Source organism: Canis aureus, chromosome 34, assembly GCF_053574225.1.
Source record: "Canis aureus isolate CA01 chromosome 34, VMU_Caureus_v.1.0, whole genome shotgun sequence".
NCBI lineage: Eukaryota > Metazoa > Chordata > Mammalia > Carnivora > Canidae > Canis > Canis aureus.
Genome location: NC_135644.1, coordinates 9481550 through 9495020, shown reverse-complemented (window position 1 = coordinate 9495020; position 13471 = coordinate 9481550). Strand labels below are relative to the sequence as shown.

Below are 13471 nucleotides of genomic sequence, written 5' to 3'. Positions count from 1 at the left end.
GGGTAAAGAACTCGCCAGGTTTTACACATGAAAGCAAATGCTTAGTAGTAGAATTAAAAGCCAATGTACACTAAACTGTTAGTGTTAACTGATGCCAACCCTAATCTATACTCAAAAAGTGGAGTGTGAACATTCAAAGCCCGTGACACTTGTCTCCTTGCCAGGAGCAGGGTCCCGAACCCCAGGCGGCAGAGCTGGAAACCATTAGTGCACCCCGCTCAGCAGAATTCAGTGGTCAGCATTTGTCACATGCATCTCAGAGAAAGGCTGGGTTTTAAGATGGAAGGTTCTTTGAAAACCCTGTGGCTCAGAACAGAGAACCATGTCTCCTAGTTTCGTGGAACTCTTCTATCTCACATGATATGAATAGAAGTAAAAGAAACGGTACAAAAAGAAAGAAAGAAAGAAAGAAAAGAAAAAGATTTCCACAGCCAAATGTTAGAGAAATTTGGAATTAATCAAGATTAAATATGATTCTTTACCGAAGGACTCTGAGCTCTAGCAGGCTCCCTGGTAGTTGGGGCTGAGAGCTCTCTTTGAGGAACTATTAGGCTACTGCTGGATACTTGTGTTCCATGGGCGCGGCTTGGGAAACACTGAGCTAAAACCTTACTGACCCTGCTGTATAGATGAGGGCATCGAGGCCTGTGGCCATCATGTCCTAGAAGGCAAACTCAGGTCTCTGGCCTCCTAGCACCAACTTTTCCTAAGAGGTGGTCAGAAATCTGAGAAAAGACTTGGCTGCAGCCCGTGGGGCCATGGGCCAGCAATACCCATGCCCGGGAAGGGTATGCTAACTAAACCTTCTGAAAGTACACACGTTCTTCTCTCGTGGCTCAGGACATGCAGACCCTCCCAAATCATGATTACCTGATACAGAGGCATGCAGATGCTATCAATCCACTCCAATTGCAACCGAGGCAGTTCATCTTTCCGGTTCCGGTCAAAAATAGCCTAGAATGGGGGAGGAGAAGCTTGCTTTATTACACTCAAGTATTTTACAGTGCTTTGTCAAACACTTTGCCACAATGATCCAATTTTTACCAACTGAACACTTCACAAATCACAATCAACCTTTACATGTACTTTCTTTTCCTCTATCTATGATGAGAAATAAAGTATTTTCACCTCTTTTTTTTATGAGATTTGTGAGTGAATTTATTTGAACTTTATAGCACGCAACTCCTTGGGGCCAAAATCTGCCTTCAGATATAGGTAATGGCCACTAAATCAAGTCATCAGGTCACTGGGAATTGGGTACAAGTCAAGGGGAAGGGGATACGTTTTATTGCCACAAAAATAATGCAGGCTTTTATTTTTATAGTGACAGAAGGTGGGATAGATTAGAAAAGATTTTTAAAGCAGTTTAAATAGAAACTATTTGTATTAATTTTTCCGGGGGAGGGGGGTGTTGGTTTGACAACTCTGTGTGTTTTTCAATAAGATTCTGTTATTAATAAAATCCTAATTTTTTAAAAATCTATCATTGGATGGATGATGTGATAGGTACCCAAGCTCTCCTCATTCCCAGCCTTTAAACTTCATGGTATTATAATGTCTAAAAAATTTAGGTATATCTTTTCGAGGAAAATTAGTGACCTGTCCGTGGGGCAGACATGAAAAGGGAACCAATCGGTTGGGATTGGGGCCAACACAGATTCTTGAACACCCGCTGCCAGTTCTGGTCCTCTCTCTGCTACCAGGGCGCCAGGCCAGGGTCTGAGGAGCGACCCTTCCCTGCATGCTGTCTTGCAGGCGGCTTGGCCTGCTGTCCCCAGAGATAACGGGCAGCACCCACAGCACTCTGGCATTCGCAGAGGGTGTGAGGGCAGGTCTAAGGTGTCCCCTTGGTCGGGAGGTGCTGGAAAAGCGTAGGGATGCGGGTGGAGGGGGGGGCACAGAAATCATGAGCTGCCCAGGCGCAGGAGGAGACAGGAGGGCGCTGCCCAGGGAGGCATCTCGAAATCAGGAGGGAGGTCGCTGACTGCCCCAGACTCTGCTCGTCCTGGTCTTGAAACGTGAAATGCGAAACACCAGGAAAGGGGACTGGGATCTGGAGAAGACGGACATGGGCCGGGCCGGGGAAGGGAGGAGCAAGCCTTGTAACCTGGCAGGAGTCTTTGGCCGACGTGGTCCTTTAACAGTAGTATTCTCTTACCTACTCTCGAGCTCTCGATGTTATCCGACCTTTTTTTTTTTTTTTTTTTACTTTCTTGCTGTTTCTGGTGCACAGAATGGATTTTTTTTTTTAATTCAGTGGATTTTAGTATATTCACAATTAGTTGTGTGCGACCGTTACTACAGTCTATTTTAGAACATTTTAATCACCCCAACAAGAAATCTCATACCAATTAGCAGTCACTCCTCATTCTCCCCAAATCCCCAGGCTTTGGTGGCCGCAAATCTCTTTTCTGTTTTATAGATTTAGCTTTTCTGCACATTCTTACCAATGGAAGCGTCCGGTACATGGTTTTTTGTGACCAGCTTCTGTCACCGAGCATGATGCTTTCCGGTTTCATTCCTGGAGCATTCATCAGCACTTCATTCCTCTTTGTGACCAAATGCTGCTCCACCATACAGTTATACTACATTTTATTTATCCATTCCCCAGTTGATGGGCAGTTGGGTTGTTTCCACTTTCGGGCTATTATGAGTACTGCTGCCGTGAACATTCACGTTCAGGTTTCCATGTGGCTGTACATTTTCCTTTCTCCTGGGGATATACCTAGAGGCAGAACTGCTGGGCCATGTGCCCGGTCTAACATTTAATGTTTTCATGAGTTGCCAAACTGTTTTCCAAAGCAGCTGCACCATTTTATATTCCCACCAGCAGTGTATGAGGTTCCAATTTCTCCACATCCTCCTCAGCACTGGCCATTGACTGTCTTTTTAATCATAGCTAGCCCCTTGAAGTGGTATCTCACTGTGGTTCAGTTTGCATTTCCCTGATGACTAATGATTTTGAGCATCTTTCTCCATGTGCTTATTGGCCATCTGTACATATTCTTTGAAGAAACATGTATTCAGACCCTTATCCTTTTTAAAAAATTGGGTTGTCTTTCTGGGAGTTGTTAATAGTTCTCTAATATATTTCAGATGTCAGGCCCTTATCACATATGATTCACAAATAATTTCTTCCATCCTGTAGGCTGTTTTTTCATTTTCTTGATAGTGTCCTTTAAGATGCAAAGTGTTAAGTTTTAATGAGGTCAAATTTATCTTTTTTTTTTTTTTTTTTTTTTTTTTTTGCGCTTTTGTATCTCTTGGGCTTTTGGTGTCATAGCTAAGACATCATTGCCAGATCCAATCCAGATTTACACCTTGTTTTCTCCTAAGAGTATTATAGTTTTAGCTCTTACATTTAGGTCTATGATCCACTGTGAGGTTATTTTGAGGTTTGGTGGGAAGCAGGGGTCTAATTTAACTCATTTGCAGTGGATAGCTTACTGTCCCTGCACTGTTTGAAAAGACTAGCACCCCATACACCCCCCTCCCTGCAATTGAAATTGTCTTAGCATCCTGTTGAAAATCACTGCATCACCCTGTTGACCATAACTATAGGAGTTTATTTCCAGACTAGTTACTTCTCAATAAATGTTTTTGAGTAGAAGTGTGAGATAGTACATTGTCCTGTGCTTTCCTGTGACAGCACTGTGCATCTTGTAGTTGATTATGAGTGATTTTTTTTATTTTTGAAGATTTTATTTATTCATTTGAGAAGGAGAGACCGCTTGTGAGAGAGCAAGCATGAGCCAGGGGCAGGGGGAGGGGTGGTGAGAGGGAGCAGAGGAAGAAGCAGGCTCCCCACAGAGCAGTGAGCCCAATGCCGGACTTGAGCCCAGGACCCCGGGATCACAACCTAAGCCAAAGGCAGACGTTTAACTGGCTGAGCCACCCAGGTGCCCCAGGTGACTGTTTATTTAATGTCTATATTTCCCATCAGTTGACAAGCTTTGGGGAAGGGCAGGGAAGATGGTGCTTTGCTCATGGCTGGATGCACGGTGCCCAGCTTCATGCTAGATACCTGGAGGTGCTCAAGCATGTTTTATTAACCGACTCACTGCTTCCACTATTAACTCTTTGGTTACTCTAATGACCTTTAGGATCATCACACCTGGTGGGGGCTCCCAGACAATTTTCTTCCTAAATATCAAGGAATCACAGACACAGCTGGTGTCACCTCTGGGTGGATGCATTTCCAGACATTTCTGGAAAAGGACTAATGAGAAATAGCCCTGCCACAGCAGCCAGGAGACTGTCATCAGCAATGTTAAGTAGCCTTTTGTGAGGGGAGACTAGCATTTAGTGCTATGCTTCCACTGCAAAATTAATTTCATTTCCGTCTTCAGAGAAAGCCTTACCTGAGCCTCCAGACAAAGGCTCCTTAGTGCTGCGTCACTGCACCTGCCAGCTCGCCAGTGATGGCAACTGACTCATATTTTTTTTTCATTTAATTAAATGACCTGTGGTATTGCTGCTTTATCAACCCTTCAGAGGACGCCTCTGAAACAGTTTTTTTTTTTTTTTTTAAGTGGAGGAAAGCTTTAATTTGAAAATAGGTATGTAGCTGAGAGAAATGTGGGTTATATGAGGTTTTACAAATTAATTATGTTTCCCAATCTAGTATCTTTATTTTTATAGCCAAAGCTGGTGATACCACCAAAAAAGAATAAAAGGAGGTTCTGGAAACAATATAAATAGATGTTGCTTAGGAAACTGAAACACTGGGTGAGTGTTCTAACCTATGCAGTCATCTCACATTTTATAGGTAAACAATAAATTAGGAATAGTCAAAATTAGCAAGGCTGTGAGGTGTGACTTCAAGTAGGTGAAGCTGTTTATCCAGGAGCTAGTTCTGCTGCATTTCCTTGCTTTTAAATGTCAGCGAAGAAAGGCGTCCTAAAGCTTGAAGATCATATAAATACCTTTAAATGTTCAATACTCGGTTGACTTAAATCCTCATAAACAGACATTCTTGACAATTGACAACTGAGCTGCACTGAATCTACTGCGCTGGGCCAGCTTTACAATACTTTGCACCACTCTTTGAGTTGTTGGATGGTGTGTTTTTTTTTTTTTTAATTTTTATTTATTTATGATAGTCTCACAGAGAGAGAGAGAGAGAGGCAGAGACACAGGCAGAGGGAGAAGCAGGCTCCATGCACCGGGAGCCCGACGTGGGATTCGATCCCGGGTCTCCAGGATCGCGCCCTGGGCCAAAAGCAGGCGCCAAACCGCTGCGCCACCCAGGGATCCCATGGATGGTGTGTTTTTAACTAACCATACCTTACAAATAAAGAAGCCACTCCCTCCTTGTGGGTGGTGATGGAAGCATTTATGTCTTTGGTCTTGTTTGAGCAAAAACAACATTATCCTGAGCCTATAGTAAGCATTCTCAACTAATAATTGAATGGATGAGTCCAATAAAAATAGCATTTCAGTCAACAGAACCTAGTTCCCCAAGTGAAACCTTTCATTCTCAAACAAAGAAATGAAACAGAGATTTGTAATGATTTGGATTTGAGGTTTTGGAAAGTTTGAAATCGGAAAATAAAACCCAGGACATCCATTGTTTACTGCAGCTGTTCATTCTCGCTGCTCAAGGCTGGACAGCTGGCCTTCAACTTTTGTCTGTATTTCTATTCCATAGTAGCTACTGATCACATAAGAAGCACCAGCACTGGGCTTTGAGCTACTCAAATGCCACTCTGCACATCCTCCCTTGTGCCTACTTGTCCCACTGTGAGAGCTCAGGAAAACCTGGGAATAAGAGTATTGAATGTTGAAGTTTATTAAAGTTTTTTTTTTTTTTTTAATCCTGCAATTAGCCAGAACCTTACTCTTTGGCAGGCAGTTAGCTTTTTTTTTTTTTTCTCTTTTTAAAGATTTATTTATTTATTTATTTATTTATTTATTTATTTATTTATGAGAGAGAGAGAGAGGGAGAGGGAGGCAGAGACCCAGGCAGAGGGAGAAGCAGGCTCCATGCAGGGAGCCCAATGTGGGACTCAATCCTGGGACTCCAGGATCCTGCCCTGGGCCAAAGGCAGGCACCAAACCGCTGAGCCACCCAGGGATCTCGAAGTTTATTAAAGTTTTAAACTTTCAGGAATGCTTCCTTAACTCCACTTTCAGTCTTTCCCACTTTCAAGTTGTGATTTGGAGTTACTTTTGAAAATGTCATTCCAAAGGGTAAATATGTCATAATAAAAAGATGGACTTACTGAAGGAGTGAGTTTGAGTTCTGCTCTCTCCCGATCTCCTTGCTCAAAGAACTCACTGGTTACAAGTTCGGCCACCTAAAACATACAGATACTTAATTTATGGTTATGTGTAATTTATCATAAGATTATTTTCAACACAGATAATCATTTAAACAGCGTTTGAAGAAGTATGTTAACCTTTTCTGTTTCAAGTTATTACAGACTTTAATCAATGAAACTGATTTCCTTTTAATTAGAAGAACTTGTGCAAGGTATTTTCAGATGCATGCTAGGAGATCATCTCTGACAGTACAGATTCCATATTCAGGGTGAGGTACTGGGTTGGCACCTTCAAAGTAGGAAATGTTCTTATTGCAGAAAAATAAAGCAAATAGTACCTAAGAGTAATTTTTGTTTTATAATATACTTGTAATATATTTTATAATATACTTGTAATAATAATTGATCATTGTTAGGCTAAAGAGACGCTTCTCCAAGCCCTGTGCTTATGATAGCTTATGTGAAGCATAATGATATAACAGAGAAGTGTTAAACAGGTATTTTCAACAACCCTCTAGTGTGCATATAGGAAATCTCTGAGATGAACTCGCTAGATTTACAAAATTTGGAAGAGCAGGGGGAAAAAATCCCAGAAAATTTGATGGCAAGAAGATCTAGATTCCCAGACTCGTTTTTCCTCTATTCCAGGCTCTTATAAGATGAAGTTCTAAGGTGTGGAAAAGGCTAGAATGGTTTAATTTTGGTCAAGTGGATAGAATCAAGATAATTTACCTAAGCATTCTCTCTCAAGAAATTCTGTCAACTATTAATCATAACCATTGATAAAACATAAAAACATCTCTCTGTCTCTCTGTCTCTTACACACACTCCCCCACCCCCGAGAATAGCAGGTATATAGCTCATTTATTTAAAAAATAGAATATATAGTCAGTTCAGATTTTCAACATTTCTAATAAGGAATATGAGTACCTTTTAGACATTCAATAGCATAAAACTAGTTGGAACTGGCTCAATTTTTCTAGGGTCTGATTCACTTCTCTCTCTCTAGTCTCAGCTACTACCTTTCACATTAGCACTCCAGACCTCTCTCTCTGTCTCTGGCCTTCCTTTAAAAAAGAAATGGTCCCCTAAGGGCCTGCCCTCATTTATTCAGCTCCCAGAACACTCTCTCAGATTGCTCTGAGGTGGGTCTTATGCACTAAAGAATACAAATGTGCACACCAGGCCACCCCAAGGTAGGAGTCCTGTGTAGGTCTATAGCCCCTGGAAAGCAAAGAAATTAAAACAAAATCCTGTCCTTGATCTTTCTAAAGTGGTCCTGGGTATCTCCCCTGTGCTTCTTTCACGGCTCAACTTGTACCACTGTTTCATTTGTACTTAAAAACCCAATCAGGAACATTAAGTGGCTCCTGATTGAATTTTTTATTAAAGAAGGAAATTGAGATGCTAATCAGGCCTTGGGGGATCACTGGGGAAACCCACATGCTTAGAGTCATGTTTGTGAAGAAGGAAAAATGGAATAGGCACCAAAATCTGCAAGGAAATGTTAAAAAAAATCAACATCTAGGAAATTAGAAATATTTTTATATTTTTGAAAGAAGGTTCCATTGTTTTTGTCCAAATATTTCCTAAAACCATAGAAGTGAGTATGTTTTTGAAAACATTTTAACCTATTCAATTTAGAGACAAACACAAATGAGATCTCCAGTTTAGAGGCGTGACAAGATTTTTGATGGAAATGTTTGGAAAATCATGGTTTTGTGTTTTATTTCCCTGAACTCCTGGGTTTCTGCACATCCTAAAAATAAAGTATTACTTACATCAAAGCCTAAGAAGCCTAAGAAGCCACCTTCAAGTGGCCAGTGGGCCTCCCAAATTGGTCTAAAATATCAATGCAGAAACGCTTTATCCTGTCCTTTTCTTGCTTCTAAGTGGGCTACTGCTCCATTAGTTGTTGACACGCATCTCACTGGGGTTTCTGAAAGTCCTGACACATCAGACCTCATCCCATTCTCTTTCCAATCTTCTCTATTTTTTCCCTGGTCCCCTGAACTTTCTGCCACTCTCCACTCTTTCGCTTCTTTCCATCCCAATCAGACTGGCCACCCCCACTACCTATACCTTTCCCCCAGACTTGGAAGATACCTACCTCTTCTCTGTTTCCAAACTTTACTATAGGGGAGCCTTCGCACATGGGGGAAGTGAAGAGTGGGCAGAGATGTACAAATAAGCTACTCAACCATGCAAGTTCTCCCCACTTACCCTGCTGTCTATAATTTCAAATGTGTTGCACTAAAACGAAAACTGAGGATCACTTGGAGGAGAGCTATTTATTAGAAGAGAACTTTGTAGGAAAACTGCCCAATCTGTACTGGAATGTGACAGGAGCAAAGAAATAGGCTTTTCTTTGACTTAAGCAACTGAAATTTGAGAATGTATTTGTTACTGCGACAAAGCCTACTGAAGTTTGGCCTAACACAAAAACTAGTATGGAAATGAGGTGCTGATGTTAAAAGAAAAAGAAATTTTAAAAAAGGAAGAAAAATATAAGAAGATCCTGAAATATGTGGTGCCAACAGTGTGGGGACCAGGTATAAGACAGTGAGGAAATGTTGTGGGAGGCTGTGAGGATGATGGCCCATGTTACACAGTGGCAAAATATTTTGTACAATTCTCACTGAAATAAAGCAAATAATGTATCTAATGAATTTACAGCCTTAGGGGAAGAGATTGGAAAACAAATGTTAGAAGCATGTGATGATTGCTGTTGACAGTTTTGCTAAGTATTATAAGAAGTGAGCTCAGAAAAGAATTGATGGCAGGTTTATATAATCAGGAATGAAAAGGAATAGAGAGAGTCACAAATTCAGTCTTCATTTTCAGGGATGGAAGATGAAGCTGCTTTTGACTCCAAACTGTAAAAATAAAAATTGAGATACATTTTGAATGACTAAGGCTGATCAAGACTCAGCCTTGCAGGGTGCCTGGCTGGTCAGTCAGTGGAGCGTGTGACTCTTGATCTCAGGGTTGTGAGTTCAACCCCATCCTGGGTGTAAAGAGTACTTAAAAATAAAATCTAAAAAAAACCCCACAAAAAACAACTCAGCTTTGCAACAAGAATCAAAGGTGTGGCCAGTGCCCTCACAGTTAAGACCTCTGAACGAATTGGGCGGTACACAGGATATCCCTTCAATTGTACAGAACGGCCCAGAGAAATGATTTTGCTACATGGTTCTTTCACTGGCATCTGTTAGGTCCCAAATTCTAGCAATTGGGTCATGAAAGAGGAAGAAAGAAGTACACATGTTACTTTTCTTTGTTCTTGAAAACAAGGAAGCAAAGAGATAGAGCAGAATTAAGAAATCTATCTGGGCAGCCCGGGTGGCTCAGCGGTTTAGCGCCACCTTCGGCCCAGGGCATGATCCTGGAGACCTGGAATTGAGTCCCACATCGGGCTCCCTGCATGGAGCCTGCTTTTCCCTGGGCCTGTGTCTCTACCTCTCTCTCTGTGTGTCTCTCATGAATAAATTAAAAAATCTTTTTTTTTTTTTTAAAGAAATCTATCTAGAATACAACTATGGATGTAGTTATTGGCAAATGGAAATGACTAGAATCAAAGACATAAGAAGCTGACTAATATCCTAATATCTAAGAGACCTATGGTGCCAAAAATCCCATAGGACTGGGACTACTGGGATCCCTGGGTGGCACAGCGGTTTGGAGCCTGCCTTTGGCCCAGGGCGCGATCCTGGAGACCCGGGATCGAATCCCACGTCGGGCTCCCGGTGCATGGAGCCTGCTTCTCTCTCTGCCTGTATCTCTGCCTCTCTCTCTCTCTCACTGTGTGCCTATCATAAATAAAAAATAAATTAAAAAAAAAAAAGGACTGGGACTACTTAAAACCTAAAATAAGTCTTGAGTCTTCAATCTTCTTTGAGTGGGAAACAGGTTAGAAAAACTGCCTGGCGTTTGGATATAGCCAAGGACAATGGAAAAGGGATGATTTCCCAGGATAGATCTACAGGCCATGGATAAGGATGACAGGGGAGCATCTCCCAGGGAATCAGAGCCTGCTACAGAGTGGATGGCTTCACAGTGAATGCCCAGTGGGATTTTGGAATTACTGTGGCTCTCTAACTGCCAAATGTTGGCCATCTCTTCCCCTTCCTGAATGGGAGTCTTATGAGGAGTATTTCGTGGTTTGGGTGTATGTCAGATGTTGTGTTTGGGGTGTGTGTGTAGGTCTTTAATTTGCATCTGGACCAGAGATCCTGGACTTTGAGCTTGATACCATGATGAATGGGACATTTGGGTCATTTCCCTTGAGGAAAAGATGAGTATATTTTGCCTGCAGGAAGGAGAGTGAATCACACTTTTGGTGATTAGAAGGGCAAATGGTGGTAGTCACGTTTTCACTAACTTTCTGGCTTTCTACGTTCTGGGCACACTAAAGGATAATACTTCCTGGTTGAGTAGACTCTTGTGACAAGTTCTAGGCCAATGAATTTCTGGGAAAGGGCATTTACTTGCCAGTGCAAGACACGGTAGGGCCCCTGTCAGAATGATCCAGATGGTAATGCTTCTTCAGCCCCAGTCCAAAATCAGGAGCAGTACCAGCTGACCCTGGATGCACATGTTCATGAACAATATGTTGGTTTTAGCAACTGAGGCTGAGGGATAATAGCTCATTCTGCTGATACATGGGCATCATTTAAAAATACTGATTGATGTATCTGGTGTAAGGTAGTGTAAAGCACTGTAAAGAATGGAGGCTTTGGAGTTTAATCTGCTAGGATTTGAATACCTAGCCGCACCACTTACAAGCTACTTATTCTTTCTAGGCTTCACTTCCCCCATTTGTGAGATAGGGGTAACAACTGTATTGGTTTCCCAGGGTTGCCAGACATGACCACAAATGTGGTGTCTTAAAACAATAGGAATCTAGGGGATCCCTGGGTGGCGCAGCGGTTTAGCGCCTGCCTTTGGCCCAGGGTGCAATCCTGGAGACCCGGGATTGAGCCCCACATCGGGCTCCCAATACATGGAGCCTGCTTCTCCCTCTGCCTGTGTCTCTGCCTCTCTCTCTCTCTCTCTCTCTCTGTGTGACTATCGTAAATAAATTAAAAAAAATTTTTTAAAAATTAAAAAAAAAAAACAATAGGAATCTATTCTCTCATGGTTCTGGAGGTCAGCTGCTCAACATCAGTTCACTGAACAGAAATCACGGTGTTGCCAAGGCCAAGCTCACTCTGAAGCCTCTAGGGGAGAATGTGTCCTCTGCCCCTTTCCAGTTTCTGGTGGCTGCCACCTTCCCTTTGCTTGTGGCTGCATCGCTCTACTCTCTGCCTTGTCTTTACATCCCCTTCTCTTCTTCTGAATGTGTCATCTCCCTGTGTCTCTTCTAAGGATGCCTGTCATTGAATTTAGGGCTCACCCTAATCCAGGATAATGATGGTGATAATGATAATGATGGTCCTTAACTTAATGACATCTGCAAAGACCCTTTTTCCAACATTTAGAAGTTCCAGAATTTAGGGGCTGATATCTTTGGGTTGCTATTATTCAGCCTACTTAGAGTAACTATACCTAAGTCAAAGTGGGGGGGAGGGGGCTTTGAAATTAGATATTTGGATATTAGATACTTAGTCATAACAATAAATAGTAATAATAATACTTAATAAGTATTATTAATAATACTTAATAGTAAGTATTATTATTATTATTTACTGCTATATGAAATCTATTTTATTTTCCCTAAAATATTGAGACTTAAGATACCAAGTTACTATTTCATACCCTATACAGTAGGTGTCTCATAAAAATTAAAAAGATATTAATCTCCAAATACTATCAGTAATCAAGAATCTTTTTTTTTAGATTTATTTATTTATTCATTCAGAGAGAGTAAGAGAGAGGGGCAGAGACCCAGGCAGAGGGAGAAGCAGGCTCCATGCAGGAAGCCCGATGTGGGACTCCATCCTGGGTCTCCAGGATCACTCTCCAGGCTGCAGGCGGCGCTAAACCGCTGCACCACCAGGGCTGCCCAGTAATCAAGAATCTTAAACTGTGTGATTACTGGCTTGAAAACTATTCTTGTTCTAAACTAACACTTTGGGTAGTGAAACCAGACATGTGGTAAAGGCATGATTTTTCGTGCAAATTAAGTTGAGTTATTGCACACTTTGGCTAAAGTGATCTGCTTGCCTTTAAAAAGAAAAATAAGGGTGGCCCGGGTGGCTCAGTGGGTTAGCGCCGCTTTCAGCCCAGGGTCTGATCCTGGAGACTCAGGATCGAATCCCACATCGGGCTCCCGGTGCATGGAGCCTGCTTCTCCCTCTGCCTGTGTCTCTGCCTCTCTCTCTCTCTCTCTGTGTCTCTCATGAATAAATAAAATATTAAAAAAAAAAGAAAAATAAAATTTCCCTTTGACTTCCTTTGTTTCTTTTTCCCTTTTTTTTTTTTTTTAAGGTGAGAAAAAAGAGGACCTTGTGCTAAAACTTGATTACCTATTTAAAAACACTGTTTTTGGAACTCTCGCCTTAGGAAGCGGTCAACTTGTTATTTGGATTGAGAGTATTAAGAAAACCTTACAGAATCAGGAATATTATGACTCCGTGGAAGCCCGTTAAAGCATGGCTGTGCGATAAACTATGTCTCTCTCAAGCCTCCTGCTATTTTTTACACCAGGTTAATACTGATGCAAATTGCCTAGGGCTTCAGGGCCTGGGAGTTGGGGTTCTGGGAATATTGCCCCCCCCCCCCGCCCCCCAGTCCCTCCTCTGCAGAGCCCTGCCATTAATCACCACTTGCCTGTCTGGAGATCTCCCACGGTTTGGTCACGGCTCCAAGGTCACAGGCTGTCATTAACATTGATCTGAAAAACAGAACCAAACAAAACAGCCTGAATAATCTTTTGTCGCATTCCTAAACAAACCCATCCTAGATACATAAATAAATAAAATGGGACTCAGGCCAACTCTCACATGTCTTTTGCTCAACAAGGGAAGCAGTGTTCACAGTCCCATGTCCAGCCTGTCCCTCCTGTGGCCACACCACTCAGGAAGACAAAGCTCCACGCACACCCTGGGTGCCCTTTTGTTGAGTCTGTAGCCGATCGAGGAAGGCAGAGCACGACTCTCTCTACCTGAGCTAAGCAAGCCCTGCTTAAAATAATCTCTAATGGACGATGCTCTCTATTCCTGGAGAATCAGCACCGAATAGCTGCCAAACCTCTGCACCGACTTTGC

The 13471-nt window shown here is 42.1% G+C and overlaps 1 protein-coding gene across 7 annotated transcripts in view; it reads right to left on the bottom strand.

Moving 5' to 3' along the window:
- PDE11A (phosphodiesterase 11A) overlaps nucleotides 1-13471 on the bottom strand; it is a 406550-nt gene that overhangs the window by 30408 nt on the left and 362671 nt on the right. For all 7 annotated transcript variants that reach the window (XR_013371375.1, XR_013371376.1, XM_077883001.1 and 4 more), the window contains 3 exons: nucleotides 13035-13098; nucleotides 6225-6299; nucleotides 871-954 (listed from right to left, as the gene is read on the bottom strand). Coding sequence is in view for 5 of the 7 variants with exons in the window: in XM_077883001.1 (XP_077739127.1) it covers nucleotides 871-954; nucleotides 6225-6299; nucleotides 13035-13098 (223 nt within the window). In the remaining 2 variants the exon portion in view is untranslated. The remainder of the gene's footprint in view (nucleotides 1-870; nucleotides 955-6224; nucleotides 6300-13034; nucleotides 13099-13471) is intronic.